This window comes from Eulemur rufifrons, chromosome 27 (genome assembly GCF_041146395.1).
Source record: "Eulemur rufifrons isolate Redbay chromosome 27, OSU_ERuf_1, whole genome shotgun sequence".
Lineage (NCBI taxonomy): Eukaryota > Metazoa > Chordata > Mammalia > Primates > Lemuridae > Eulemur > Eulemur rufifrons.
The window spans coordinates 33,144,048-33,169,137 of record NC_091009.1 but is presented as its reverse complement, the minus strand read 5'-3'; the positions used below and the strand labels follow the sequence as shown (position 1 = coordinate 33,169,137).

The 25,090-nt window shown below is 37.2% G+C and overlaps 1 protein-coding gene across 1 annotated transcript in view; it reads left to right on the top strand.

The window, feature by feature from the left end:
* The window catches only part of PTPRC (protein tyrosine phosphatase receptor type C), a 105,764-nt gene that overhangs the window by 45,109 nt on the left and 35,565 nt on the right, over positions 1-25,090 (top strand). The window contains exons 4-9 of the mRNA XM_069459224.1: positions 11,372-11,446; positions 12,583-12,609; positions 14,292-14,504; positions 15,877-16,005; positions 17,412-17,543; positions 22,935-23,054. Of these exons, the coding sequence (XP_069315325.1) occupies positions 11,372-11,446; positions 12,583-12,609; positions 14,292-14,504; positions 15,877-16,005; positions 17,412-17,543; positions 22,935-23,054 (696 nt within the window). The remainder of the gene's footprint in view (positions 1-11,371; positions 11,447-12,582; positions 12,610-14,291; positions 14,505-15,876; positions 16,006-17,411; positions 17,544-22,934; positions 23,055-25,090) is intronic.

Here is a 25,090-nt window from a genome sequence, read left to right as displayed (position 1 = left end):
CATGCAAGACTTTAGGGACAGCTGCTGCTCTTTCTCCTCCTCCTCTTCATCTTGTTACACGATTCTTGCCCGTCTCTGGCAGGAGGAATTTTAGTTATTAGTCTTAATCAGGTACATCCATGACTTAAGTGTCTTTGCAGACTGCTGGATATATATGTCTTACGATTATAAGCTTGTTTAGGGCAAGGACTGTGCCTTCATCACACTTGATCCTAGAAGCTAATAGCATGTCAGCAAAACAATAAGTATTTCTTGAACCTAACTGAAACAAATTAACTTGTTCCAAGTTCCAAGCAATTAGGTGTTAATGTGAGAAGGGGCGTATCAAAATAATTTTCGAGATTTAAGAGCTTATATGTGTCTCAGATAAAGGAGAGAGGTATATCGTATGCAATGTGTTCATACACTCAAAGCAACTTGAATATCAAAATTTGGTGATAGGTTGTGTTCTTGATAAACAATGATCACGAAGGATATTTTCCCTTTCATTTAACACCTAAGAGCTAATAGTTACTGCTGTACTAATATTTTATTTTTCTTACTACTTCTTTTGCAAATCACCACAATTCTGAGAACTTAACTTAGAAATAAATAAGAATAAATGAGAAGGGAAGGAAGCTATTAATAGGAAAATTAAAAAAAATAGTTTATATGAAATGGAAAAAGATAAAAGCTGACTAAACAAGAGGAAGAACAAAAATGCAAACAATGTAAATTAAGAACAATGCTTAAAAATGAATAAGAAAAACTAGAGAAATATAATGAGAAAGTAAGAAAATATATATTTATTATATATCACCCATAAATGAAATATATAGAGAGAGATATATACACACACACAAATATATAAAATACATTTTACTTCGAGGCATAAGCTACCCAGAGTCCTGTGCTCCACCCCTCTGATGGCATCTCTGAGGGGAGAACAGTTTTCAGATCAGTTTGTTTTCAGAAAATAAAATCTCAAGGCAGGAAGGTAACTTAAATACCAGACAACCTGTTCTTCCATCTGATGCTTGATTTCCTTTTACAACCTCGTTTTGCTGTCATTTGGGAAAGAACTCAACAATCTTTTAAACAGTGATCGACTAAGGGGGATGAAAACGCCTTACTTGGCTGTAGCCTGAGTCGAGCTCCCATCGCGCCAGTGAAGCTGCTCTTTCCAGCGTTTTCACAAACACAGATGATAAATCCAGTCGATCCACGTTAATCCCTGTATTATCTGACTTTGATCGTTTCCTTCTTGAAACACCCTCTACTCTTAATTCTTGTTGGCTTCGGTCTCCCTCCTACTTGGAAAACTTCGTACCCTTTGCTAGTCGTCTCCTTAGTATTCACTGAACTTCAGAATTCTGTCTTGGACTCTTCTCCTCTGTAACATATAACCTGGAGATGGCCGTCACCTCCAGGGCCCAGTATCCATCTACACACTGACCTACAGCCTCAGGCCAGGTGTGGACCAGGAGCTACAAACCTCTACGTCCAAATGGCATTAAACATTTTTACATCGAATCTCAAGCATATCAAATTCTCCTCTTCCCACCTGCTTTTTATTTCTCCTTTAGTTCAGTGAAAGTTTGCACAATCCACCTACCGCAACTCACTAATGCGGTTAAACCCTCAATCTAAACGTTTCCCTGATCACTTATCACTCGCCCCTTGTTTCAGAGATTCACAAAGTCTTAATGATTTGTGAGTGTTTCGTGGACCTTTTCCCCCACCCCCAACTTTCTTTTGCGATACGTTTTTCCTCATGTAGGACGTTATCTCTTTCATTTGCTTTCCTCTTAGTCTCCTGATTTTCCTGATCCCAGCTTTGCCTTCCAGTAATCCAGGTTTTATTTCACAAAAAGGTTGATCTAAAATTCAAATGCTTCTCCATCAGACTTCCTCTAAAAAACATCCGTCCAATGGCTATCTAAACCCTGTAAAAAAAAAAAAAAAATTCCCGATTTTTATTCCTTTAGGACTAAGCTAGTTCTATGTAATTCTTTAGGTCATAGTTTAAGCGAATCCAAGAAACCCTCTCGAACATTTCCTCCACCAGCCAGCCTCCAACTCTGGCAGCCTAAATAAGATGTTTGTGCTCCTATAGCATGTTCTGTCTCACCTGTCATCATACTATATGGATTTTTATTTTTGGTCTATATCTCACACTAAAGTGAGCTCATGGAAGGTAGCAAATTTCTATATATTGGTCATATTCTATCCCTAACGTGTGGCATAATGTTTAGCACATAGTAGGTGCTCAGTAAATAATCACTATTAAGTAAATGAATGCATTTGGGAAAAAAACTTTTCAAAAGTCTTTCCAAAGACTGTTGCAGGCTTGAAATTAATCCCAATAGTTCCCCGTTAGTTTATTACTTTTCTTATTTTGCCTGGGAGTTGAAAAAGTCATAACATAGTTTTGACGTACTTGGGCTTTATAAAGATGATATTAAGGGAGGGAACATAGTTCTATTAGGGTAAAACGTACTGAAAATTGCCACTTTGTGAATGCTCTAATGTGGAGATGATGTATATATAAATATCTAACATACATTTACATACATATGTATGAAATGTGAAACTTTCTAAGAGGTTTTTGTTTTTCTCTTTGCAGGGCAAACCTCACCTGATCCAACTATTGGTAAGAATTAATATTTACATTTTACTCATTTATTTCCTTATTACAAAGTTTGTATATTTAATGTTGATAAAATTTTCTGTTATTATTCAATGAAATCATTTTTAAGGATGAATTTTTATAATCATGAATGGTTCTTGACATTTGTTTTTAAACCTTATGCTTATAAGACATAAAGTTTAATAACTACCTGAACATATTATTATATTTGTGTATATATTATTGTGTAAAAAGAATAATTTTACTAAACTTGATAGTAAATCACTTGGCAGGATCCCAATCTCTTAGAATATATTAACACTAAAAATACATGCATTTAAGTTAGATCACAAAAAAGTGGGTTAAGAAATTATCTGAGAAATTAGAGAGAAGTATAAACATAGACAATCACATATATATAATATATATGTAAAATTGTTCAAGAGCAATTTATCTTTTCAAAGATATTCAAAAGCTTTGATACTATTAAGTTATTTTGTAACAACCATTTCCAAATTCTACTAGTATAATTGAATTAATAATCTTAACAAGTGCCTTCATCCTGAGAGAAATTAAATTTAAACAATAAAGATGCTGCAAATTCATACATATTACATGTAAAACAAGAGAGAAAAATTAAATTGCATGTGGGTAAAGATAAATCACATCACTCAAATGTTATTGTTATTGAAAATGTATTATTATTTATTTCTTGATTAACCATATGCTTGACAGTATGTGTTCAGAAGGTAAGTAAAACCACTAAGACAATTCTGATTTAATAATTATAATACAGATTTTTAAGTGAGGCACGTTTGACACATTCTGAAAATTGAATTATTAAAGGAATTATTTTTGTCATTAAATAAATTTTTTTGCAAATGGTGGAAACAAAGAACTATGTAAACACCAACAGAAAATACTCCTGAATCTGTATAGGAGGTGATCAAAGCATATCATATTATTTTTTAAAAGATCTAATATTAGTTTTATGTTACAGCAGATTGTAATTGGTCTAGACTAACTACTCAAATGCAACTTAGCATCTCCACCTTTTAGAGAAGATTAAGTTCGTCTCAACCATAGCAACTGGTTATTTCTGCAGGAGGGGAGTGGGTATCAGTTAGAACTGGAGTGAATGTTTAAAATGGTAGATGCTCATCACATTGTTGAGGGAGTTTCAATTATTGCACTAACTCTATTATTACAAGCCTCCCAATGATGAAACCAGGTAAGTTAAAATCGTGACCCAAAATGCAAATGAGAATGTTCTTTCCCAAATATTGCAAACAACAATGTAATCAGTGGAAACCAGTAGCATCTCTAAAGTGGAGGTTTGGGTACAACGTGGAATTGAAAATTGAAATGTGTTTTCTAATCTTAAACTAAACTCTTATTTGTGAAACCAGGGAATGTGCACTGAGTTCAAGGTGTGTGCAAGGATATTAAAGAGTTCTCTGGACATCCTTTCTTCACACACCTGGGACTGCATTTGCTTGACTAGAAGACATATTTAGGAATGGCACGCTCCCAAATAGCGCAGCACTGTTCCACGTGCTATTTGGAGTGCTTTCCTTTCCATTCTTTGTAATTCAGATCTAACAACAGTGGGAGTGGATGATAAAGTACATTAGTCTCAAAGCAAAAGGGATCACTGGGACTCTGCCAACACCAAAGTTGGTTTAACTTAAAAATAACAAGTTAATAATTGTCAAATCCATAATGATGACAATGAATTAATATTAATGGAAAGAATTTTAAAGTCCTTCCTTCTAGTCTTCCTTTCTCCCTACTCTCCTCTCTCTCCCTCCCTCCTTCTTTTCTTTCTTCCTTTGTTAGTTCCTCCCTTCGTTCTGCCTCCCCCACATTCCTCCTTTCTTTTCTCCCACCCTCCCTCCTTTGCTTTTATTCAGTGCATCTCAGATGAAAGAATACTGAAGTTAGACTTGCTGTAAGACTGGAGGGAGCTACTTGTGTATCACTGGACTTAGTTGGATGTACTGACATGTAATTGGAGTGAAGGTTTATTACTAGATGGATTTATGTGTGAGTTACTGGATCATAAAATTCTAGAAATTGAAATTTTTCATTGGAAAATAACATACAAAACAATTGTACTATCATTTTGGATTTTTGTAATCACAGAATAGTTCTGCAATATTTCATGCACCTTGGCATTAGGCAGTTCACTATAATTCAGTTGGCTTTTGTCTGTGTTTAGTAAAAATTCACTTTACCTTTGATATTAATGAATGAATGATTTCTTTGTATTATTTCTGTTTCCCTTTTCTTAATTCCCTATTTAGTAATATCTCAGTTTCAGTTCTTAACTCTTTCCTTTCTCACCATGTCTACTCCTTTTCTAGTTTCTCCCATTCTTTCCTTCCCAATCTTTCTTTTGCACAATCTTGTTGAACTGAATTAATTAAAATACTTTTTTGTGTGATATAGCTCAGCTTTTGATTACTTAAATATATAAAAATATATATTTTGCTATTCAAAGAAGTAAACATAGAAACTTTAGGAAAAAACTGCAACTCTATAATCCAACATCCAGAGATTGCATGATTTAAAAAAAAAAAATTGGTGTATTTCTCTATTCTTTTATAAAGAACTCCACTTTTTTCAGTAAAAGAGTGAGCATAAAATAATTTAAAGGCTTTTAGTACATGGTGCTAATTTGTCCTACAGAAAGGTTTTACCATTATACACTCATACCAACTGTTCATGTACCTCTTTCACTAGCACCTTGTTTTATTTTTCCTCTTTTTAGAGTAAACTTAAACTGTGGTAAATGTTATTGCAGTATCTTGCTTTGTGTTTCTTTTGTTATGAAGTTGAAGACATTTCTGTAGACTATTTCTATATATTATACATATATCTCTGTATGCATCTATGTATATGTATCTATACATTTATAAATATATATGCACACAATATACATATATATACCATATACCACATATATATGGTGTATTTGTGTGCAGATATATATGTATATATACACACACACACTAGGGAGTTAGTCTACTTAGACGACCACGTGTTTCAGGATATGATTCACATATTTATTTTCTCCTTCTTCCATCTCCTATTAATATAACAGGACTGAACACAACTAAGAAGCCCAGTGCCCTGTCTCCAAGTGACCCCTTACCTGCTCGCACCACTGCATTCTCACCTGCAAGCATCTCTGAACGAGAACATGACTCCTCAGAGCCCACACCTCCTCTTAGTCCAGGCAATACTTCAACCCAAGTGTCCCCGGACCCTCTGGATAATGCTAGTGCTCTTAATATGACAGGTTGGCAGAGAAATGTTAATTGAAGTGATACTGGGAAAAACTTGTCTTTTGTAAATTCTGATGTTATCAGAACAGTTTTTCTTTGAATGATATGTGCAGTTTCTAAGTATGTGATTTTATGCAAGCATTGGAAATATTAAGTGCCTATGAAATATTGGTTGACTAAAGTAATACATGCGTGTTGTTGGGGAGAGGAGAGAAAAAGGGAGGGAGAGGAAACGGCCTGGTAAAATCCAGAGGAGAAAGTTGCTCTATGTCCTCTGACCTGCACATTCTGCATCGTTCTCCAGCTTCTGCTCACTGGGGTTTCCCGCCCCCTGGACAGGTCAGGACTCCCCGCTTTCAAATAGAAGAGCACAGTTTCTTTTCTAGAAAATAATCTTGCTGTCAGGTGGTATTTCAGTTGTCTGCTGAGATAAGGCTATATGTTTCATTTATGTTTAAGATTGATTTATATTATGGGGCACAATAAAATTTTTCTTAATGATGTAATTAGGAAAAAAATCTCTTAATCCACTTTTCTAACAATATTATATACACCATCCAAAATTGTTCTTTTTTTGAAAATGATTACAATAAGCATCCATATGCATAACATTAAATTTAAATGTGTAATAGTATTTTTATAAACATAGCTTATAAATGTTGTGAAACGTCAGTATAGAAGTATGTGTGTATATGTGTGTGTGCACACACACATATACTTTATATATACTTTACATACACACACGTACAATAAAAATACCATCCCTTAAATCCTGTTCCTTAAAGATACCCTTTTAACCATTATTGTATGTCCTCCAGGCTCTGGGCATATGATCTTGTGAGTGTGTACGTGTGTGTGTGTGTGTGTGTGTGTGGTTGTGTAAGCACACGTATGTGTGACAGCTTCCATGTTTCCACACCGTTTTCCAACACTGTATGTTACCAATCTTTTAAAACTCTGCCAGCATGATAGCTAAAAAATATTTCATGCTGATTTACATTTAAAAAAATTTTTTTTGATCATGTTAATCATCTTTTCAAATACTTTTTGGCCACTGTGTATATTAGATGACTGTTACATCTCTTGTCCCTTTTTTAATTTCTTCTTTGTGATTTGTAAGAGGCATTAACATAGTGGAGGATTCCTTTCTTATTCTGCCTGCAAAGAAATGTCCCAAATGTCAGTTTGTAGAGTTGATGGAGAATCAAAAAAAAAAAACAACCTCATAATGATTTGGAAGTCAAAAAAGCCACCTGGAGACCTAAATCCTCTGTGGCTGCGTCCAGCGAAGGGCGCCTCCCAGGAATATGTAAACAGGTGGCGCAGGTGCCGCCTTCCTGCCCCACACAGGTAACCGGCAGACGCTGGAGTCGCCCCCCAGCTTGGTAAACCAATAGCCGTTTGCTCCCTGGACCCTCTGGGCATCTGTTTTCCACCTGCGGGCGGAGGACTGAGTAACGCTCTGCTTTCTCGCCGTAGGCGCCTCGCCTGCACCGACGCCTCAACTTTCCACGCACGCGGACGCGCAGGCCCTCTCCGCACGCACCCCCGCCCCGGGCGGGGCTGGCACCCCAGGTTTGCGGCCCTGCAGGGAGGAGGGGGCCCTTGCAGATAGGAGGATGGTGCGGGGAACCCAGCCGCTTGCTCCACGTGTAGGACTTGATAGCTGATGAGTTTGGAATTCCATGGTTACCCTTAGGACATGAAACCATGTAACGAAGTTCCTTTTCATGGAGATAAAGAATCATGAAAATTGTGAGACTGCAGCCAAAATTTGCTAAGGGGGAAAGAATTATTCAGGATACTCTGAATGTTTATATTGTGAGCAATTATTGTCTAGTGAAAACTTCTTTTTGCTAGTAATAAAAGTAATATACATAAATCTTTACTTAAAGACTTCTTACCAACAAACAATGGAGAGTAGATGACTCCTATTGTCATTGGAGAGCCCTGAGAAATTGTAACCACAATGAAACTGCTATTTAAAGAATGAGAAAAAAAGGAATAGGTGCTGATATTTCTCACAAAAACATCAAGATTCTTTCAGCTTAGCATCTCTGAGTTTATGATGATGCAAAACATCCCCTCCCTTGACTTTCCAAAATCAGAATCTAAGTCACTTCACGGTGCCCTTTTTGTCTCATGCAGGAGAAACAACTGTGTCCTTTCTCAGGTCACAAATCCACACAGTCCCATACATACATGCAGCAACTCGAGTGCTAAGGTATTAGTAGGTAGGCCTGTGTGGCTAGCAGGAAAATGGTCTCGCTTTAGGTATAAATCAAGCATGAAAATCAAACGTATCAAACAGAATAATTGCTATTCTGAAGTATTAGAACTGTTCCTTGGCATAAAGATCATTCCAGGCAATCCACTCAGTGGGAGAAGAGCTGCTCCCACCTCCACTTACTCCCGCTGCCATGGAAACACAGTAAAAGACTTGGAGCTTTCAGCAAATTCAGAGATCCGGAAGTTGTGGAGGGGCAGAAGCTGTAGACTAAGGAAAGAGGACTGGCCCTGCGGTCTGGTTGTCACACAAACCAGTCTGCTCTGCGCTGATCAAGGAGTTCTCCCTCTCACAGTGGCTAATTCCACTAATTAAAAATCTATTAGGATTAATCGCCCTAATTAAAATTGTAAATGCCACTCCTCAGCCATCACTGAGTTTACACACATAACAAGGGAAAGGTAGTTTTCACAAGTGGAGAGAAAGTGGGGAATTTGGGGAGGGTGAGAGTGGGAGGCGGGAGAGGCGTGAGGCTGCAGCTTGGGAGAGGAAGAGGAGAACAAGCTACAGAGGGAATAGTAGAAAAGAAGGTGTCAGAGGCTAAAGATGAATCTGGCTGCTTTAGAGCTCCACGGAGGGCCAGTTTAGGTCGACATGAATTTTTTAAAGGATAAACAAATCTTCCTACTTGTCTACTTATTCTGTTGGAGCCCTCCTCTGGGGACCTGGAACTGAAGAACTGTTTTTTATGTTATTCATTTTATTCTATAGTTTAGTTAAATTTTATGGTTTAGTGGCTTTTAGAGACCGAACCAAGAACCCAAACTGAGTTTTTTAGGAGATTCCAATTCTAATGGAAGGTGTGTGTTTAGTTACAGACTGTACTTCATTTGTAATTGGCAGATGCCTGTGCACTCACGTGAAAGCCGTGTTCAGGACATGCACGCGTGCGTCCGTGCTGAAACACGGAATCTGCAAATGCGAGACTAACCTCGAGTCATTGCACTGATGACCCCAGGGATCTTGACAGGGAAATGGTCAAACAAGCTCTTGAATAAAGGCCAACTCATATTTCTCCTGCTTTTTCCATGGCAACCAGCATAGTGCTAGTCACCGAGTAGGCACCCACTTAATGCACATGGATTGCCTGTGCTGTAGTTCTGGGCTTCCTGTCTGGGGGAAGATGCAGAATGCATTAGGTGCTTTGAAGCCTGACGATGAAAAGTCCTAACTGAGTGCAATGTTCAGTTTCTTCAGTTACAACACTAGGTCCTGTACCCACTCAGCTCACGTGTGATTAGAAAGTAAGAGAATGATGTCGGCATGAAGTGGAGTTTGTTGGTTCCAAGCCTATTTGATTTCTCCTGGCAAGGGGAGCCTGTGTAGTGAAAGTAGAACTGTAACCTTCAGCTGGAAAGGAAAAATTTCTGAGCTCAGCTGCTGCACGGGCAGAAGCCCCTTCAGCTCTATTTTAAGAAAATTAAGACTGAGCACCTGCACCCAGGGATCCCTCCCCAGGGAGGTGCGGGCAGGCGTGCGAGGCTCGCAGCATGTACCGGATTGCACTTCCTCCTGTGCCTACCTTACAACAGCCTCTTACGCTCAGAGCTTCACTTCCGCCTGTGTGGTCTCAGCACCAGCAAGACGGTGCCGCTCTCTACTGCTTTGATGCATTTTTAATATTGCCTACGGCAGCCCTCAGCCAGGAGGCCTGGTCTCCCTGGGCTGTCCGGCTATTTCCTGAAGCCTCAACTATTTTTTCAAGTTGTGCTCTGATTACTAAGCTGCGTAGGTTTCCAGTCGTCTGTCCCTAAACTCAGCTTTCTCATAAGTGCGGGTGTTTTTAGTGCAGTTGTGTAACATGCATGTTTTGTGGCACAGCAGGGATGCTTGAGTGCGTGCTCCTCCCCTTAGCTTCAGTACTCGTGTTGCCGTGGCTGTCTGGCCACTGCCACTGTGCGGCAGGAGTGAGTGACAGTGCTCGTGGCCCTTCTGATTGCAGGTGTCTCAGGAGAGAGGAGCACAGCCAGCACCTTTCTTGAAGACACAACTTTCACATCCGTAGCCACCCCCAGCCCTGCACACGACAGCTCTGCTGCCTCACCTGCACGCACCTCCAACACCACCACCACAGCCGAGTCCTCAGGTTTGGCCGCGCTGCGCTAGCCTTCTGCAGCTGTGGATAAGGAAACGGGAACTCAAAGCTTTCATGCAGCTTTTTGCTTTCATGACAAATATTATTTGCAGGTTTCCTATCTTATAAATGTTTACATCTTTATACTAAATTAGGCAAAAGAAACTTTCCAGTAAGTTTTTTTCTAGACATATGTTATTGTATTCATAGTATTATACAGGTCTGGGCACAGCAGCTCACACCTGTAATCCCAGCACTCTGGGAGGCCGAGGGGGGAGAATCGCTTGAGCACAGTAGTTTGAGACCAGCCTGAGCAAGAGCGAAACCCTTATCTCTACTAAAAATAGAAAAACTAGTCTTTATTAAAAATAGAAAAGTTAGCCGGGCATCATGGCATGCACCTGTAGTCCCAGCTACTCAGGAGGCTGAGGCAGGAGGATCGCCTGAGTCCAGGAGTTTGAGGTTGCTATGAGCTACGATGACGCCTCTGCACTCTACCCAGGGTGACAGAGTGAGACTCTGTCTCAAAAAAAATTATAAAAGTTCATGGCAAAAAAAAAAAAAAAAAAAAAAAAATAGATAATAGACTTTAATGCCATATTGCCCCAGGATCAAATCCCACATCTTCAACCTCCTGGCTGATTACAGAACAAATTACTAATACTTTCTAAGTATCAGTTTTGCCTTCTGTAAAAATGATGTAATACTTATTTCATAGGATTGATGTGAGGACTGAATATGTAAAAAGTCTGGTGTGCAATGAATATTACAAAAGCTTAATTGTTACCCTTATTAGTACCCAAAATGAGGAGAGTTTAATTGAAAGGGAATGGGATAGTTTGAGGAAGATCACACATCAGGTAAGAATTATAGCAAAGAATTACGTTTCCCTTGAACTTATACAGTGTCCGGTTGGAATCACTTGAGATATTGCTATCTCCAAGGGCCATTTGTAGGTAGATCTTTGATTCACTTTATGATTTCTAAAAATGAGCCAGTGTCGAATCAAAAAGCCAAGATTCCGTTAGGAAATTACCCTCGCTAGAGTGTTTCCCTTGCCCTTCCACGTGACAAACTCGTTAACATTTATTCTTGTGTTCGTTTCCTTGCAGATCCTCACCTCTTCTCCACCGCACCATCCACTCTGAGCACTGCAGCAAGCACTGTCCTTGCAGCCACCACAATAGGTGACAACCTTACCCTCAGTCACGCAACCACACGACCCCGCTGTGCCGGGGATGTGCTCACACGGGGTCCTCCCCCTGCCCCACCCGGGGCCCCTTTCTCTGACAAGTTCCCTAAGTGTTGTGGTCCTGAGGGCCGAGGAACGGCAGTTAGATACTTGTTTACTTAGCAGCGCAACAGTTGATGAGATCAGGATACAATGTTACCGTCCTAACCCCTCGTATCATTGTAGTAGCTTCTCCCAGGAGTTGTGTGCTTTCTGAAAACATGTCCGAGAAATAACCCGATCTACCAGAACTTCTTTTTCTAAGAGTGGGGTTAGGTGTTAGCATGGAAAAGAAGGATTCCGTCAGAGGGGCTCTCTGTTCCAAGCGGTGAGTAGCAGAGGGCTGACTGCAGAGTTCCAGACGAGCAGCGAGAGGGCCCGGCGGGGAAAAAGAGGTCTTGAGGGCCCGGCCGCAGCGACAGTGGGGTCTGTGGATCCGTGAGAGAAGGAAGAGCCGGCCAGCCCGCCAGCTCCCTCCGACTCTTGCACGTCAAGAACAAGATTAGCGGAGATCTCTTAGTTTCCACAAAGCACGTTTTCTCCTGGTTCTCCAGCTGAATACATGAACTCACAGAAGATGCTCCTCAGTCTGTTCAGGGAGCAGTTTATTACCCTCGGTGTGCACAGAGCACGCAAAGGTTACACCAGGGAATGAAGCAGCCCTTGCCTATCATCTTATTTAAAAAAAAAAAAAAAAGTATAAACTTCATTCTATGAGGATTATAATTATATAAATCTATTTTGAGATTAACCAAGGGAATGAGGACCTTTATAATATTTTTGGCTGTGTGACTATTCAGCCATGTTTCCACACCACGATCAGATGTGTAAAGTCTTAATATTGTTATTATCACAATTGGGTTTCTTGGGTAAATTCCTGAAAATATTTTTTAGAACTAGCTCATTAGTTTATAACATTTGAAGTCTTAAGATTAAAATATTGTACTAGGCAAACTTTGCATTATCTGTTAAACCTAACTATAGAGTTTACAAAGTTGAAACGTTGTAAATCACCTTTCCCCAAAATGTCATAGCAGAGGTTCTAAAACAAAATGTTAATAATTTGCATTCTTTTTCTTTTCTCTGTTACAGCTACTACTACCCCTAAGCCACCCTGTGGTAAGTTTGTTACTTAGAGGCAGCATACATCACTTTGGAATAGCACTGCAATTATTTCTGTTGACTGATAAAAATACCTTTTCAACAAATACTAATTTATACTTCTTCAATGCAAGCTTTCAAGACCCACTAGCAAACTAAACTCACTGGCTCTAATTTCTCACCAATGACTAGCTCCAAATCTTAAAAGCCAGTATCCCTCAGTGGCAAGAAGCTTCGATTTCATAATCAGACCCATTTTTCAGTACCAGGATTAAAAATTACTAGCTAGACAACTTTGGTGAAGCCCCTTAATTTCAGTTCAGGTATTTGTAAAATGGAAGGAAAGCAAGTTTGTTTGGGGGCGGCAAAGATTCAGTGTAAATGTAAACAACGTAGATGGTACATTCAAAGCTTATCAAGAAGAAAAGTCTCTCGTTTTTGTCCGTCTGCCTGTCTGTCTCTCTCTCTTTCTCTGTCTTGCCAGGGGCTGGCTCAAAGCAGATGCTTGAGAACAGTTTGAATCCATTCTTTTCCCATTTTCTTCCTGTCTTCTCATTGGAAACAAAGTCCTTCCTCATGGTCAGGACTTTTCCCCCCATTTATTTCTAAATCTCACTACTGAACTCGCTGCCTTCATACATTTAGTATAAAGATTGGCCTCCATATGTTTTTTTAATTAATACGATCTTTTACAAACTGGCTCCATCCACCCCTCCTCCTTCCACTCTGCACTTAAGTAATATACTTACAGTTTTCTACACACGTACTCTACCCACCCCCATGTCTGTTTTTCTATTTCCTGCTCATATTTTAAAACACAAACTGGGTCACTTTCTCTGGAAATCCTCCCCTATCCCTCCAACCTGAATAGATCTCTCTCCCTCTCATCACTCTCACGTTATTTTGTGCATAACCTTATTTTAGGTATTTGCATATCCCCTGCAGTTCATGTCTCTGTCTGTCTCCACCTTGCACTGTACACTTCTAAACACTGATCCTGTCTGACGTGCCTTTGTATTCCTAGTGTTTGAGATTGTTCCTCAAACATCATCAGGGCTCAATAGTTTTTGTTAAATAAAAAGGGGTGAATAAATTAGTATTTGTGGAAAAGGTATTTTTATCAATCAACAGAAATTGTTGACACTAAAGAAAAGTATTTAGGAGGTTACATTATGGATGATAATTTCACATAATGTAAGGAATGAATGAGGACCTGTGGTCTCTGAATAATTAATGTTCCATGTATTTGGAGAAACGGATAATTAATAACTACATTTTAAGAAACAAGGGAACTTATAAAGGAAGAAGGAGACATTTTCAGATGCATGGTTCATGTGTGCATCGACTCAGCAAGTAATTATTGAATTCATATTAATGGCATAGATTATGCACAGACTTAGATTTATGGCAATAATCAAAATAGACTGGATTTGGCTCTCATGGATTTACAGTTCAGTTAGGAAGACGGACGTTTAACAATAACCGCCCAAACATAAATTTGCAAGCGGAGGTCCTTACGTAGCGGGAAGTCTGACAGCATCACGTGGGGACACCTGATGTGTTCCTTCTATTTTTTATGTTCCTGGGGGCATTTTGTTAGTGATTTGGTATTTTTGAAAATATACGTTAAGGCATTTGCATTTAATGTAGTTTTATTCATTTTGAAAAAAAGATACAATCAGTGTTTCATTTTCTTTCAGATGAAAAATATGCAGACATCTCAGTGCAGTACTCATACGAAAACAAAACCAAACTTTTTAGTGCAATGCTGAATGTTCTTGATGACGTGACATGTGTACCTGAGTGTAAAAACAAGCAGTTGCTTGACCTAAGAGAATGTATGACGACCAGTGTTAATATAACTCATGATTCATGTGCTTCATCTAAAGTGTTGAGATTAGATGTACCACCAGGTAAATCTATTTATTTCTGTTTGTATACTTACAAAAACTGTGCGATTTCACGTGTGGTGTGGTCTAGCCACAGGAACTAGCCTGGTGAGAGAGCAGGGCTGAGGGAAAAGGAGTCAACGGTACACAAGTGGGTGAAACTTTCTGTTCTCCCAACAAAGCAAAAATTATACAGTCATGTAAGCCTTCTGCTTATATCCGTTAGTCACCCTTCCTACTTCTTTAACAAGGTTAATGCAGATGAGATATAGTTTATCCTGCTAAGTGATTGTCTATAAGCTTTTTTTCCTCCTCTACTTAATTGAAGTTATTAAATATATATGTGCATGTATTTATTAAGTGCAAATTTGTCTGGAATATATTAGGGAAAAACATAAAGTTAAGGATTTGCTATTCATGGAAAGAACCAAAATGCTCTCACAAAAAAAGGGAAAACTATAGTCGTCTTAAGGAGATCAAGCTGGTTTTGCCAACTAAGCCACTGCTGGGAAGGAGAAGGGACAGAAGGTGTCGGGGAGACTCACTCCCGGGAAACGTTTCTTAGCAAAGTGCATTTTGGAAAAGGGACTCAGGGGCTGTGTAATTTTTAAAAAATATATCACATCATTTAATAATTCTGGATTATTAATCAATTTATTCACGTTTACATGTTACTAATAAAATCTGAGGATAATATTCAATTAAGAATCAATGAGGGCCGGGCGCGGTGGCTCACGCCTGTAATCCTAGCACTCTGGGAGGCCGAGGTGGGCGGATCGTTTGAGCTCAGGAGTTCGAGACCAGCCTGAGCAAGAGCGAGACCCCATCTCTACTAAAAATAGAAAGAAATTATATGGACAGCTAAAAATATATAGAGAAAAAATTAGCCGGGCATGGTGGTGCATGCCTGTAGTCCCAACTACTCGGGAGGCTGAGACAGGAGGATCCCTTGAGCTCAGGAGTTTGAGGTTGCTGTGAGCTGACGCCACGGCACTCACTCTAGCCTGGGCAACAAAGTGAGACTCTGTCTCAAAAAAAAAAAAAAAAAAAAGAATCAATGAGTAAACACAAAATTGAAGATATCAGCAAAAATGTAAAGTGGAATGAACGTTTTGAAATATGTAAAATTTACAATTTTATCTGTATGTTTGCTTGAGTTTCAGTTTTAAAAGTAGCATAAATTCTAAGTGAAACACTATCAAAATATATGGTATTGAAAAATTATAAACTAAATAATCAAAAAACACTGAACCTTGAGAGTTACTAGACTTTTAGAAAAGCAATCTCAATGCTTGACAAATTCTATGTTAATTAATATAATTTCAATGACTTTAATTGAGAGTATGGCACACATTATAAAATATTAATGAAGTCTATTTCTGTATCTTCTCAACAGCTCCTGAAAATTTTAAATTAGATGATTGTACACAGGAAGAAAAAGCAAATACTACTATTTGTTTAAGATGGGAAATAATTGGAAGCTTTGATTGTAATAAAGATGAAATTACATTCAAATTTAAATGTGGTAAGAATATAACATTTATCAGAGAATTTTTTTGTGGTAGGAAGCTGTTCTAGAAATTGTTTCATTTTCTCTCTCTTACTCTTTCTCTGCCTCCTCTTGTCTCTTTCTTTCTTATCTTTTTTTTTTTGGTCTGTGGTATATTTGGAGTCAAATTATTGTATTGTCTATACCGCTCAAATTCACAAAATAGATTAATACTCCACCTGAAAAATAAATACTGAACAATTAAAAGTCTATTACTTTATAATAATTTTCTTGGCAACTGGTATACACAAGGCACTGTTGAAGAGATTATGAGAGAAAGGTGTTATAAAAGAATGATGTGCACGTATTCTGATAGAAAAGAAACGAAAACAAATATAAGATTATTTGGTTCAAGAGTTTACTTTGTCAGTCCTCCATCAACAAAATTCATACACAAGTCCAAAGAACACTTAGATAACGAGAAAGCAGAAAAAGAACAGCAAGTGCTTCTAGGAATAAGATTGGGTTTGAATTCAGGTGACCAATAATTGAGATAGCATTTCTTTTTAAGTGCATTTGAATTTAATGAGATGGAATTTCCCACCCTGTGGTCTAAAGCCGTCTACCTGCCAGGTCATGTTTGACAAGACAGACGTGTGCACATGTGCACGTGTGTACACACACAGAGAATGGCATGTATCATCATGTAATAACCATAGCATAGATGCATCCTACGATGCAAGCGGTATTAAGAAAGCAAGAGCAACATATGACAGACTGATGATAAAAAGTGATCTGTCTAGAAAATCTACTAGGCAAATGCTAAGGTACAATCTCAGTTTCTAAACGGAGATTAATGAACTAATGCTTCATTTCATCAGTTAAATTAGGATGTTCTTACATTCAATTATACTTTCTATATACAGGTTGAGCATTCCTAATCTGAAAATCTGAAATTTGAAATGTTCCAAAATCCAAAACGTTTTGATTATTGACATGATGCCACAAGTGGAAAATTTCACACCTGGCCTCATGGGACAGGTGACAGTCAAAATGCAGGCACACGACACATGGTTTACTCAGTGTCCCCAAGGGAAAAACAAAATTACCTCAGGCTGTGTAGATAAGGTGTGTGTGAAACAAGTGAATTTTGTGTTTGGACTTGTGTCCCATCCCCAAAATCTGTCATTATGTATATGAAAATATTCTAAAATCTGAAAAAATCTTAAATCCAAAACACTTCTAGTCCCAATCATTTTGGATAAGGGATACTCAACAAGTATTTTTGTAAAAGTTGAGTCTTGACTTATTATTTTCATCATTTCCATAGATTTTCAATCTAATAGATATTAAATAGAGTATTACAAATATGAAGTCAGAAAAAAGATTGACATGTGAAGTATTGTATTAGTATACTCATATGCAATACTTATTTCTTTCAGGCAATAAGTCATTTGATAATCAAGTGAACTTAAAAGACCTTCAACCCAGACATGCTTATAGTTGTGATGCAAAAATACTTTACGGTGGCTATGAGTATACTGAAACAAGAACTGTTGAAACAGATCTTGGGAGTGAGTATATTTCTTACGTTTATATGTAAAATTGCTTTCCCTTTATGTTCTTACAGTTCTTTGAGAATCACAAGAAATGATGGTATAAATTTGGAGGAAGGGTTTCTGAAAACAAATTTCTATCAATCTTTGAAGTTGAATTTAAAAATAAATTACACACGGCCCAAACACCTCTCTTTTTTCTTTTTTTCTTCAAATTGTAGGCTGTTATGAGGTCATGCTGGAAACAAAACTGAAATAAATAAAATGTTTTGTTCACTCATTGTCCCTTCCCTTCCTGGTGTGCTCTTTCCCCTTCTGCCCCCCTGGCAGATCCCGCCTCCAACAGAAGTCACGTGAGCAAAGAAACTAACGAAGCACGGTGGTAAATCTAAGTATGGATGGGGAGATGGAAGACAGTGGTGAAACAGTGCTAGAATTCCAGTGCTGTTTAGAATTACAGAGATTCCAATTAAATTTAGAATCTGTTAAAACCATATTAATTATATGTATGACGATTTATAAATAACCACTGGGAAAAAAGAGAAATAGATGGTGTTGCCTATAAGCAGTAGAAGAATATCATGACATTTAAAAATTCTGCATATCACAGGAGGAAAAGAGGGTGGAGGATAAGGGGAGAAAGAAGAAGAAGAAGGAGAAGAAGAGGGAACAGGAGGGAGAGGAAGAGAAGGAGAAGGAGGAAGAGGAAAAGAAGGAGAAGGAGGGAGAGAGGGAGAGAGAGAGAGACAGAGAGAGATATTAAGTAGAAAATAATGGGTGAGAGTAGAAATATGTTACAATCTATCAAAAGTTGTAGTAAATACAAATGTGTTGCACATTTGGGTAAAGACACATTTTGGGAGAATTTTGTAATCTTAGAAGTGATAGTTGAGAAGAAATTTTTATTACTTTGCTATCAACTGAATGAAAATCAATGGAAAGTACTTAGAAAACAAATGCAAAGATAGTAGAAGGGAGAAAATAACAAAGATTAGAGTATGCACTATTGAGGGGGAACAGACAAAAATAATAGGAATTTATCAACCGTTCTAAAGGCTGGTCTTTGAAAAAAATAATGAAATAGCCAGACATCTAAAAAAACAACCCTGTTGATTAAATAAGAAAAAGAAAAAGAAAAAAATAATACAAATTCTAAAAATTATACAACAACTTTGCATCCAATTTAAAAAGTTAGATAAAATGGTTAATTGTCTAGAACCTATGAATTATGAACATTTACCTAGGCAGAATTAGAAACATGGAATTAAAATTATTTTGCATATCTTTCTACCCACTTCTCATGTACTATTTGCTTACTTAACACACCTTTATAAAAGCATGAAGAGAAGGTAGTTTTACAAAGTTAGGCAAATAACAGATAATTCTTATCTTATCCAAACTATTCCATGGTATAGAGGACATGGAAACTTGTCAACTCATTTGACTATTGTTAGAATTTGGACTAGGATTAGAATTAATACAATATGGATATAAAACTTGGCCAAAGCTGAGGCAACTATAGGTCTGTCTCTTCTATGAACATAGGAGCTAAATATTAACAGAAAATGAAATATTGGCCAAGTGGATTAAAAACAATATAACATTATTAAGGTTTATCTCAGTAATTCGGGAATCCTCCAGCCTTAGAAAATGGCAATTTAACCATTTTGCATATCATTTCGCTGGAGAAAGAAGGGAGATTTTTGTAAGACAACTGCAAAAGACGCCACAGTTCTTTTAAAAACTTAATCATTAATTCACATACCACACAATTCACCCGTTTAAAATGTACAATTCAATGATTTTTTAAAATATTTTTGGAGTTACGCAGCCATCACCAGAATCAATTTAAAACATTTTCATCACAGCGTAAAGAAACCCCGCATCTGTTAGCAGTTACTCCCTGCTTTCCCTCCAGCCCCCCGGGCAGGCAGCCACCCACCCACCTACCCCTGTCTGCACGGACTTGCCTGTTCTGGACATTTGCTGTAAATGGGACTTTGCAATATGCGACCTTGCATGACGGGCTTCTTTCACCTGGCGTGCTATTTTCAAGGCGCATTCCTGTCATTGTGATACAATATGTATCAATTCTTCATTTTTTATTGCTGGATAATATTTCATTGCATAGAGATACCTTATTTTGTTTGTCCCTTTGTAAGGTGAGTGACATTTAGTTTGCCTTCGCTGTTCAGCTATTATGAATAATGCTGTTAGGAACATTCATGCGCAAGTTTTTTGTGTATATATTTTCATTTCTCTTTGGTGTGTATCTGGGGTTGCAACTTTTTGAGTCACTAGCAACTTTATGTTTTGCATTTTGAAAAACTGCCCGTCTGTTTTCCAAAGTGGATGCACCACTGTATATATTCATCAGCAATGTGTAACGGTCCCAATTTTTCCACATTTTCATCAACATTTGTTGTTATCTACCTTTTTTATTTTAGTCATCCTAGTAGATGTGAAGGATATCTCATTGTGGTTTAGATTTGCATTTCTTAATGACTAATGATATTAAGTATGCTTGTATGTATTTGTTGGCCATTTGTATATCTTTTATCTATTCAAATCCTTTGTGTATTTTTAATTGGATTTTTTTATTGAGTTGTAATTCTTTTTATATTCTAGACACAAATCCCTTGTCAGATTTACAAATATATCCTTCCCCATCTGTGAGTTGTCTTTTTACTTTTTTGATACTTTTTGGAGCATGTACGTTTTTAATTTTGATGAAGTTCAATTTTTCTGTTTTTACTTTTGTTTATGCTTTTGATGTCATATATGAAAATCTATTGCTAAGTCCAAGATCATTCATATTTATCTTTATGTCTCCTTCTAAGAATTTCATAGCTTTAGCCCTTAAATTTAGCTCTATAGTCCACTTCGAGTCAATATTTGTGTATCGTGTGAGGTAATGGTCTGATTTCATTCTTTTACGTGTGGCTGTCCAATTTTCCTCGCACCATTTGCTGAACACACTGTTCTTTCCCCATTCATTGGTCCTACCACTCATGTAAAAAATTACTTGACCACAATGATGGGTTTATTTCTGCACTTTCAGTTCTACTTTGTTGGTATACGTATCTATCCTTATACCACTGCCACCCTGTTGATTACTGTTGCTTTGCAGTAAGTTTTGAAATTGGAAAGTGTGCATCCTTCAAATTTGCTTTTTTCTTCAGGATTGGTTAGAATATCTGAGGGCCTTTGAAATTCCATAGGAATTTTAGGATCAACACATCAGTTTCTGCAAAGAAGCCAGCTTGGATTCTTACAGGGATTGCACTATATCTATAGATCAATGTGGAGAATATTGCCATCTTAACAGTGTTAGTCTACGTGAATATCAGGTGTTTTTCCATTAATTTAGGTCTTCACTAATTTATCTCCAAAATGTTTTCTACTCTTCAGTGCATAAGTCTTGTACCTCTTTTGTTCAATTTATTCCTAGTTTCAATTTATTTTTGCTTATAATGGCGCTGTTTTCTTAATTTCATTTTCAGATTGCTTGTTGCTAGTGCCTAGAAATACAACTGATTTTTCTCTATTGATCTTGTAATCTGCCACATTGCTGAACTCATTTGTTAATTATAATACTGCAGGATTTTTGACAAAACATATTACAGTGATTCTAAATTCCATATAAAAATATGACTAGCTGAGTAGTAAAGGGGCTGCCTAAATCCCAGTCTCCCATAATTGTCCAAAATAACAGAAAGCTACAAGAAGAGCAAAAAAAAACTATTTCCTCAGCATAACTAGAAAAGTTTCACAAATTTTGGATATTATACACTAAAATTATTCCAGTCTTTATAGATTGATTAATGTAACAAAATAGAAATACCAGAAAACTATTTTTTTTTATATTTAGTGAAAGCACAAAAGAATAGTCTTTTCAGCAAATGACTCTGGTATCCCTATAGAAAAAAATGAACATCATCCCTCACCGCTCAATGAACACAAAAATAAACTAAAAACAAAAAATAGATTTCAGACCTAAACACTAAAGCCAAAATTATAAAAATGTCCAATCAAAGACATAGGAGAATATCTGTATGCCTTAAGCAAAGATTTCTTGGGGGATGAAAAGCAAGAATCACAAAAGAAATAATTTTAATATATTGGACTTCATCAAAATTGAACATTCCTGCTCTTTGAATGAAACCGTTAAAAAGAAATAAGAGGTACACCATAGGTTGTAAAAATATATCACAATTAATTTTTTCAACACAGAAAGTTTTTCCAGAATATACAGAGGGCTCATTCAGCTATAAAATAAGGCATCAAATTACTCAATTAAAAGTGGGCAAACATTTTGAATATATAGTTCACAAAAGAAGATATACAAATGGCCAATAAGCACATCAAAAGGTGCTCAACATCATTAGTCATCTGAGAAATGCAAATTAAAACAACACTGATGTGATGATATTTACCCATCCATTAAAGTGGCTAAACTTAAAAAGACTGATAGTACTAACTATTGGGGAGAATGTAAAGTAATGACCCAGCAATTTCTCTCGAGATATTTACCAAAGAGGAAAGAACAAGTCCATGTGAAGATAAAGCAGATTCATTCATAGTAGCCCAAAACCTGGAAACAACTCAAATGTCCATTAACTGTCGGATCATAAATAAGATGTGGTACATCTTATATCTTTACAATAACTACTGATGAATGAAAAAGGACTACTGACACGCAGCAGCGTGAATGACTCTTGCGAACATTATGTTGAAGGCAAAATACTAGATGTAAAAATATTATTGTTTAATTTTATTCATGTGCAATGCATGAAAAGATAAATTTAATCTATATTAATGGAAAGCAGATTACAGCAGGGGTGGGTTGAGCAAGGGGGCGGAGGTGACTGGGTGGCACACAAGAACTTTTTGAGGTTATAGAAATTTTCTGTATCTTGATTGTGGTGGTGGTTACATTTGTCAAAACTCATCGAACCATATCTCAAATGTAATTTATATCTCATGCATTTTATTTAAATATCTGTCCATTCTTCTCCGGTCCTAATATCTAGTTACTGGAAACCATGACGAGTGCTATTCAAACAGTGACTGTTAAATTTATCAGTGTCAAAAATGCCTGATTTTCAGCAGAGTGAAATCTGTGAATCACAAGCTGTCTGGAGAATAATAGGAATGAGAGGAAGCGGGGGTTCCCAGACATCTCTAAGTCAGGGGAGTGCTGGGGTTCCACAGAGCCACGCTGGTGTAACATTTACTTTGTTAAAGTAATTTACTCTAAAGCAAATTAAATCAGCCCACATGTCTTTAAATGTCATTACTCATTTATAGTTAGTCAAAATATGGCTATTCATGATACATGCTTATAACAGGAAGGATGTTTTCTCCATGTCTTAATTTTCATATTACTTGTTCTTATTCTCTCATCAGCTCCAAATGAGCCTCGGAATCTTTCTTGTAAGGCTGTGAGTGGTTTTCAAAGCAGAATCACCTGGAATCCCCCTGAGGATGAATTTCATAAGTTTACTCTTTGTTATTGGAACAAGACAGGTAATTTGCATAACATTTAATTTCATATCAGGAAAGAGAAATCAAGAATTTGAAAATACTAGAAATATGGAAGCTTCCTATATAGAGACTGTGGTGAGCATAAAATATGCCCTGATGTTAGAACTGCTTTCATTCGCTGAGGGCTTTCCAGCCCTGGAAATCACTAAAACTCAGAACATTCCCAGTATTTGCTTGTCTTTCTTGATCTTAGTTCCAATCTCTGCACTCCAAAGCCTAGAAAAACAAAATCCCTGGAACGTAATACTCATTTATGTCTTGCAAGTACATGAGTGATTTGTTTTGCTTTGAACTGATTATTCAGGTCCCTAAACACACAAACAAACACTTTGCAAAACTTGTTCTAGTTAATACACATGAAATATTGGGTGAATAAAAATGAAACGTGGACTCAGCCACTGAGGCCAATTTGGTGGAATATTGGAACATAGCTCTAGTTTAGAATTAGACTTCTGCAGAAGAAAATGCAGTCAAAAAATGTCTCTGATGAGTTCAGCCATGAGGCCTTCAAATGAGAGGCTACTTAAGAGAACAGACATCTCCTGGAGGACTAAAAGTATCTAAAAGGCTTGTGGAAAATGGTGAGTGCCAATGGAGTATCCCAAGGCAGCCTCAACATCCGGGATATCCTTCTGTCTAATCCTCTGCCTATAGGTTAAAGCAGGAGCAAACTGAGAATCGCCAAGAAATCCATTGCTAGGTATGGCGGGAAGGAATCACACATAAATTTCAAAACTTGAAAAGTAAAAAACTATTTACTTTTAGTATGTTATTCAGTATGTTATTTTATATTTTGATAACATTGTTTTTGCTGGTTTTTTGAGTCTTAATAATCAAAGTACTAAAGCAAAGTTAAATACACATGCTTTCAAATTAGCATAAGAAATGCTATGGAGAAGAAAGATATACAATATATTTGAGGTTTTAGTAATTTCAAAAGTTAAATCTCTTAGACAGGAAAAATGGGAGATAAAACAGCAAGATGATTAGATACTCTCCGCCTCACTGAACATACCTTTTGCAAACTGCCTTTGCATGGCTCCTGTGAAAACCAAAACACTGTTTGGTGTTTTCGGAATCTTCTACTCATACCCTTGCTGTGTTCCTTGGTTTCTGTACTCTCTTGACTACAGGGTATTTTTTTATGCCAGAGTATATGGTGGAAATTTGGTATGTTTACTGCTCCTTTGTAAGTTTTTTTAAAAAAACTATATTTGCATAATTAGGGTAAGAAGGATGTAATGAGTTACTTATTAGCAGTCTGACAAGTTTTATTTTGTTGTTTGTTTGTTTGCAACTAGTATGGCTCCTTTTTATTTGCTACCCACATATGATAGCTATCCAGATATAACGCTTGAGTGAGACTGGAGGGGGAAGAAGGCAGGTGGGCGGTACCAGGCAGTCTGAGTCTTTTCCTACAAAACTGTCCGTTGGTGACTGACCTCAGCTCCACACCACGTCCTGCCTCTGCCTAAAGTGCACTCAGGAGCCAGCCCTACCCTCAACGGAAATGTGCTTTGCTTTCGTTTTTTTCATGTATCTCAAACATATACCATAATTCAATCCTCTCCCATTGTAGCTAAGTCAGAGAGTTGATAGGATAATAGTGTTGGTAAAGCAATTATTTTAACTAGTCTCGTTATTTCAAATAAAATCACTATTAAAAGTCTGCAAAAGAAAAGTCTATGAAATTTGCAGTTCCTATTACTTTTTAACCAGATATAACATTTTGTTATATTATTTCATAATTTAGTTATTTCAGTGTCTCTGAAAGCCAGAGGAGGAGGAAAAGGAGTTAGGAAAAATGTAATTGATGTTTATCTAGTAACCTCAGTTTATCAAGTATTTTTTAAATGTTTTATTTAAGGATTTTACTAAATAGTTTAGTCACAATTCTGAGAGGAAAGGTACATACATATCTTCACAGTTCATATGATGAAACTGAGGTTAACAGAACACACGATAAATGTTCAACAGCTTGAACTGTTTTCTTTCTGCTCCTGCGTTTTTCATGTTTT